Below are 7,500 nucleotides of genomic sequence, written 5' to 3'. Positions count from 1 at the left end.
CGGGTCGTCTCCGAGGGTGACGGTGCAGGAGATGTGCAAGGGCTGGCCGGCGCGCACCTCCTCCGGGAACCCGAACACCGTCAGCTCCGGCGTGGCTAACCGAAGGAGGAGGAACATCGTGAAACGGGGACGAGGAACATCGGTTGCGGGCACACACACAAACGCGTAAGTCGACACAGGGTAAGTCGGCTAGCCTCTACACGCACGCACACACACACACACGCACACACACACACACACACACACACACACACACACACACACACACACACACACACACACACACATACATGCTACTCTTCTTCGCCCCCATTTCCGTGTTCTTGCCTATTTGTGCCCGAAAATCTTATACATATAACTAAGACGCGTTTTTTTAGCACAATACAACACTGATATTTTGATGAAAAAATAAATCAGTTTTAAGGCGTCAAAAACTTCGCGACGGCCGAAAAATAAAATCTCCGGCGAAAAATGAAAAAGATAATGATTGCAGACTACACTGGATGTTATCGTGGTGTTTCTACATTATCAAAACATCACCAAGACGCATTTCGGGTTTGGTTATATATATATTCAAAATAATCTAAATCATCTATCATATCTCCTATTAAGCTTATGCTACATGGCAATACAAATATCTATTTTTTTCACTCTATCCTTACAACAGTGTTGTGGACTTAATACATTTAAGCATAACACATATGCATTCAAATATATGTTCGCATGCAGCGCACACACACGTGCACGCGCGCACACACACACATACACACACACACACACACACACACACACACACACACACGCACACACTTTAAAAAAATATACACAATAGTATGGACAGTACTCACAGCTATTAGAGGAGACTTTTTTTTATCAAAATTTGTTTGGTATACTAAAGAGAAACGGAGAAATCTAAGGACGGAAACGAGTTTGTGCGATTTTCATGGATTTTGAGAAAGCGCATGACATGATACATAAAAAAACAAAGGTGTTCCGAGAGTATAGTGTGGCATGGAAACTGATGGAAAGGAATGTACAAAGATGGCATTGTACGGTTCAACATGAAGACCGGTGTTAAGACAAGGATGTGTCATGTCTACATTGCAGTTTGGAATGTGTATGAACGAAATCATATGTATGCAGTCATAGCGGCGAATAAGTGAGACATGTGGAGGAGGAAATATTTCCTGGATTTTTACCCGCTCCTGCACTGGGTAGGGACATTTTTAATATATAATACAAGATGCCAGGTTATTTTATTCATCTCCACGGCACCCTTTCAGTGATGAATGGGTTTTAATTTATCGTGAATAACCCATTTTATTGTGGGTTGTCCTTAATGTATAATGGTTGCCACCAAGCTACTTAATTCATCTCTGCAATACCGCCTATTGTCTGCGGACAGTAAAGTACAGATACAGTGACATGATACAAGACCTGGTGAAAACCTTTCGAGAAGTGTAAGCGAGGGAGTCAATGCACCTAAGATTAATGTTATGAAGATGATATAAACTGGAGGAGACAAGTGCCACTAACTATCTCAATGATGTAAAATTTCAGATACTGTGAGGAAGATATGGTAGTGGACAACAAAATGAGAAAGAAAATAATACACATCTTCACATATGACATAAAGACAGCTAAAGAGAGCAAGACACGCACACACACGCACACTATATATATGTATATGACTGGAGAGTAAAACAGACATCATTAGGTGAAAGGAGAAGATAGTAAAACACTTGAAAGGTTAATGGAGGATGCCATAACACCTAATATATTCTTTGCCATTCATTCCATTACACCTCCATATTAAGGTCAGGGTTGTGAAGAAATTTGAGAACAAGTGGCACGTGTGGTAAACTTCTCTAACGTGTGTTTCATGAACCGACCTCATGCAGTCTCTAATTACTGATATTAATTCTCAGCCTCATTCTTTTCATCCATCCAACATACACACAGGTATATAAAGTAGCGAAAACAACTCTACGCGAAGTTCTATTCCTGAATAGATTTTCACAACTATTTTCTTAAAGGAAAGAGCTCTAAGCAGTTCTGATAGTCTAAACACACACACACACACACACATACACACACATACAAACGTATGCATACATTCAAAAACATATATATACAGTATGTACAGGAATGACATTTAACACTTCTGTTTATATTTCAATTTCTCTAATTCAGTGTAGTCTATCAGGGTGGTTTCGGACATAAGGGAGGGTAAATTTGGAAGCAAAGAGTTGCAAAAAAGAAAAAAAAAAAATCCTCGGGACAAGCTGAAATGCTGAAGCAATGGTCACAGGTCAGCGGCGTTTCCACAAATAGCTGCAGGGTAGCAGAGCATGTCCAAGGTTGGAGCAGAAAAATAAAAAAAGGAGGATCCTTTACGTGTTGGCGGGAAAGGGGAAAAATATTGAAGGGAATTAAAACAAAAATTGTATCGGAGACACAACCCTTGACCCTAAGTTCCTCCGTGATATTGGCCTTCCCCACAGGGTTGAAAGCAATGCAAGAGTAGTTCCCTGAGTGCTTTGCATTTAACCCCCGGAGGATTAACGAACTCATCCTTGAATCCACCTTGTTGATAAGGAACTTGGAGGACGACATGAGCGGTATGTCATCCTTGTACCACTGGAGGGTGATGGGGTCATCCCCGGTGGTTACAGTACACGAGATCTGCAGGTGCTGCCCCTCCAGAACTTCCTCAGGGAAGCCAAAAAGAAGGACATCTGGCGCGGCTGAAGGGCAAGGAGGAGACATAGGAAGTGAGGTGCCCTGGCGTGAAGGGGGTGGGCTACAGATTGTGGTCCAGGAAGGAAGGAAGGAAGGAAGGAAGGCAAGGTAGGAAGATGATGGAAGGGCAAAGCTGATCGAGGAAGTTCAGTTAAGCTTTCGTTGGATGACGACGGCCATGATAACTACAAACCATAATGGCGACATTAGCAATCTAACAAATAAAAACAATATGACTAATAATAATGGCAATATAAACTATAACAACAATAATCAAAGCAATAATAATAATAATAATAATAATAATAATAATAATAATAATAACATTAATTATAATAATAATAACAATAATAATGATAATAATAATAATAATAACAATAATATTGATAATAATAATAATAACAATAATAATAACAATAATATTGATAATAGTAATAGTATTTAATGAAGTGTACCCTTCACAAAGAGCTGCGCTTCCAATCTGGATTCCCCAACAGGATTGAAGGCGACACAAGCGTACTTTCCAGAATGTTCGAAACCGACATCTTGGAGAACCAAGAGACTCATTTTGGAAGCCACACTACTGATCAGGAACTTCGGGGACGACTGCAAGGGTTGGTTGTTCTTGTACCACTGCAGGGTGACTGGGTCGTCGCCCTTCGTCACCGTGCAAGATATCTGAAGGAGTTGACCGGCCTCGACCTCCTCCGGGAATCCGAAGAGGAGGATCTCAGGGCCCGCTGTCACCACGGGGGGGAAATGGAGATCTAGTACTCCCACAGGAGATGTCGCCACAGGGGAAAAATAGAGGTCTAGCACTCCCACAGAGTACTTTCAGCTTCACATAAGGCATGAAAAATTAATTCCACAAGGAAAAATGTACTGATAATGGAAATAAAAATGTATATAGGGAATAAACTTACGAAGGAGAGGGTATGGGAATGGGACTGTTAATAAAGGTTTCGCGAATCAAAATATATGCAGTCTCGCATCTAATTTCAAAATAGACACACCCCGAGTATGAAAGAGGAGTGTTCCTGAATGCAAACCCCCTTTCATGATTATGTAATAAACAAAAATGGATAGAACTAGAAAAGAAAAATAATCAAAGAAAAAAAAACGAAGGAAAAAGGATAAAAAAGGAATATAATAAAATCCAGGCACGACATGAGACATACAGGAAGTAAAGTTACAGCACTCTACCCTTGACATAAAGGACAGCCTGCATCTTGGACTGCCCCACTGGGTTGAAAGCCGCGCATGCGTAGTTCCCCGTGTGGTCTGCTCCGACTCCATGAAGGAGCAGCATGCTCACCCTCGACGACACTTTGCTTATCATGAATTTGGCAGATGACATGAGTGGTAGGTCGTCCTTGTACCACTGGAGGGTAATGGGGTCGTCCCCTTTAGTCACAGTGCACGTGACCTGCAGCAGCTGACCCTCTTCGACCTCGTCAGGAAATGTAAATGGGAGCATCGAAGGAGCGACTGAGGCGGTCAAGAAACGGGGGAAAGGAAATTTCAAGAGGACCAGACCGCCCGACGACAGTAGGAAAAAAAGATATATATACATACAAAAAACCCGGAGAAGTGACAAGAAAAGGCTGTCATGGTAAGGTTAAAATTCCGTAAGATTAGTTTAGTTAAATGTTTATAGTACAGTTGCCGGTTAGTACCAAGTTATGTTATGAAATACGTTATGTCTGGATCTGATGGGGAGTGGAAATGCTCCAAGTAAATAAAACATTCGATACTGTAATACAAGCAGACCAAGGCGAACACGGGGCAAACACTTAAAAGTTACAAGAATAAGCTGTACACAACACGAGACAGTTTGGCTCGTGCAGGAACATAAGTCTGATGTCCGATGATCCTGGTGAGCAGCAAACGCTGTATATTAGCAGAGCGTGTGTAGCGATCTCCCTCATGCTGCGAATGTAGATATCATAGTACCCTTTACTCGGAGTTCGGCCTCGTACTTGACGCTGCCCGCGGAGTTAAACGCCACACAAGAGTAGTGCCCGGAGTGCCTCGATCCCACTCCAGGTAATACGAGAAAGCTCATCCTCGGCGTAACCGAGTTGACGACAAAGCTCGGGGAGGGTTCTATGGGGACATGGTCCTTGTACCAGCTCAGCGTAATAGGGTCGTCTCCTTTGGATACCACGCACGAAATCTGAAGGAGGAGCCCTTCTTCTACTTCGTCAGGAAAGGCAAAGGGCAGAATAACTGGAGCAACTGTTTTGAGGAAGGGAGGGAAGAGAAAAATGAGAAAATTTGCCTACAACACGTGAACCACAACGCGCAATGGGAGGGGGAGAGAGAAAGCAAATACATAAACAAACAAACAAACAAATAAATGAATAAATAAATAAAATAAAAAGAAGAAAATCTACCCATGACATAAAGCTGGGAACTACAACGCAACGGAAGGAGAGAGAGAGAGAGAGAGAGAGAGAGAGAGAGAGAGAGAGAGAGAGAGAGAGAGAGAGAGAGAGAGAGAGAGAGAGAGAGAGAGATAGAGAGAGAGAGAGAGAGAGAGAGAGAGAGAGAGAGAGAGAGAGAGAGAGAGAGAGAGAGAGAGAGAGAGAGAGAGAGAGAGGGGGGGGAGAATAAAAGGTGGAATAAACTTATCGACAAATGGGCATGCGATCTACAAAACAAGTAAATGTACCCTTGACTTTGAGATCGGCAGCCACCTGTGCCTGACCTACTGGGTTGTAGGCCATACACGAGTACGTCCCTGAGTGTTCCTTCCCCACGCCCTTCAACACCAGAAGGCTTAACTGGCTCGAAACATGAGTAATCATGAACTTGGAGGACGACGTCAGAGGCAGGCCGTCCTTGTACCACTGCAGGGTGATGGGCTCGTCACCCTTGGTCACTGTACAGGTGCTCTGTAGGAGTTGTCCTTCTTCGACTTCAGGAGGGAACGCAAAGGGCAGGATGGCCGGTGCGACTGTTGCAGGAACACGTTTTTAAGACTTTTTTTCCCCCCGTTTTCGTCGGGTGACGAATTCTTTCTATTTCTACTGACGATTTGTCTTTTTATTCTGGTTGTCTCTGAGTGATCTTAATTTACACAATAAAGAGATTTCGCCCTTCCCGATTTACACCTTTCATTGGGTGCCATCAGGCAACTTTATTCAGCCATGGTAAAGCCCCCTTAAAGGACAAGGGTCAATACGAGGGGCAGTGACGCCTACAGACGTGGGTGACTTTTTTTGCGGGTGAGTTATTAAACAAGGTCTAACGATGTTAGAACGTAAAACAAATAAATGAACGTATAGATCGTGCAAACAACCTTAAGGGAAGGAAAAAATACCCTTTACTCTCAGGTCTGCTGCAACCCTGGCCTGCCCTACTGGGTTGAAGGCACCACAGGAGTATGACCCCGTGTGTTCGATCCCAACTTCTCGAAGAATCAGCGAACTCATCCTCGTGTCGACCGTATTTATCATAAACTTTGGTGATGATACGAGAGGGAGATCATCCTTGTACCACTGCAGCGTGATGGGATCGTCCCCTTTGGTTACCGTGCACGCGGCTTGCAGAAGCTGGCCTTCTTCAACCTCAGAGGGGAAGTTGAAGGGCAGAAGCTCGGGGGCCACTGTTAATTCAAAGCCATTCATCTTAGTGCCACATGACATGTCACCTCAGTGCCAAATGACATGTCATCTCAGTGCTACATGACATGTCATTTCAATGCCACATGACATGTCATTCAGTGCCACATGATATGGCATGTTAACTTAGGAGGGGGGGCGAGGGGTGGGTGGGTGGGTGGGTGGGTGGTGTGGATGGGTTATTAAACTAATATAAAAAAGCAAACTGAAACTAAAAGAAAAGTATTAAAATCTATCTTGAAACATGAGTAATGTGAAATTATACACAATACCCTTGACTCTGAGGTTGGCCTCAACTTTGGCCTGACCCACTGGATTGAAGGCAATACACGAGTAAGTGCCCGAGTGTTCCAATCCAACCCCTTGGAGGACTAAAAGACTCATTCTCGAAGACATCGTATTTATCATGAACTTCTCCGAGGACATGAGCGGCATCTCGTCCTTGTACCACTGGATGGTGATGGGGTCGTCTCCAGTGGTCACGGTACAGATCAGCTGCAGGAGCTGCCCTTCCTTGACCTCCTCAGGGAAGGAGAAGGGCAGGATCTCCGGTTCGGCTGGATACAAGGCCTCGGTCAGTATTCAACAGATATTGATTGTGGGGGCAATTAAACACTTCTACAATCAGTCCACTACCTGGAGTGCACATCCGCATCACACATCGACATTTGGGATAAAAATAAACGATAGAGCATCACCACTTTGTACCTCCGTGTTCTTTTAATCGTGTTCCCTCTGATATTTTATATTCTTTTCCCGTCTTATTCTCCGGTAACTTGAACATGTGCTCTCTCTCTCTCTCTCTCTCTTCAAATGACCTTACCAAATAAGATTAAAATTAGCAAACTAAGTCATAACTGTAACATAGGCATGCTGAATGTACAAACACAAACATATACATGACCGAAGAAGACGGGTAATAAATACCCTTCACACGGAGTTCGGCTATGACTTCGGCTTGGCCCACTGGGTTAAAGGCAATGCACGAGTACTGCCCCGAGTGGTCAAAACCCACATCTCGAAGCACAAGGTTACTCATCCTCGGGTCCACACTGTTAATTACGAACTTGGAGGACGACATGAGGGGAATGTCGTCCTTGTACCACTGGAGAGTGATGGGGTCGTCACCCGT

The 7,500-nt window shown here is 43.7% G+C and overlaps 1 protein-coding gene across 50 annotated transcripts in view; it reads right to left on the bottom strand.

Annotated features, from left to right (window-relative positions):
• Dscam1 (Down syndrome cell adhesion molecule 1) overlaps window positions 1-7,500 on the bottom strand; it is a 635,227-nt gene that overhangs the window by 137,768 nt on the left and 489,959 nt on the right. For 2 of the 50 annotated variants that reach the window (XM_076208438.1, XM_076208095.1), the window contains exon 14: window positions 6,641-6,925. The exons of 45 other annotated variants lie outside the window; for them this stretch is intronic. In XM_076208438.1, coding sequence (XP_076064553.1) covers window positions 6,641-6,925 — 285 coding nt within the window. Of the gene's footprint in view, window positions 1-5,416; window positions 5,702-6,640; window positions 6,926-7,295 lie in introns of all 50 variants that reach the window. 3 more of the 50 variants (XM_076208259.1, XM_076208618.1, XM_076208180.1) reach the window with 2 other exon arrangements.

Source organism: Oratosquilla oratoria, chromosome 1 (assembly GCF_046742065.1).
Source record: "Oratosquilla oratoria isolate Oo_2021 chromosome 1, ASM4674206v1, whole genome shotgun sequence".
Lineage (NCBI taxonomy): Eukaryota > Metazoa > Arthropoda > Malacostraca > Stomatopoda > Squillidae > Oratosquilla > Oratosquilla oratoria.
Note: the sequence above shows the minus strand (reverse complement) of the source record. Positions and strands in the feature narration are given on the sequence as shown.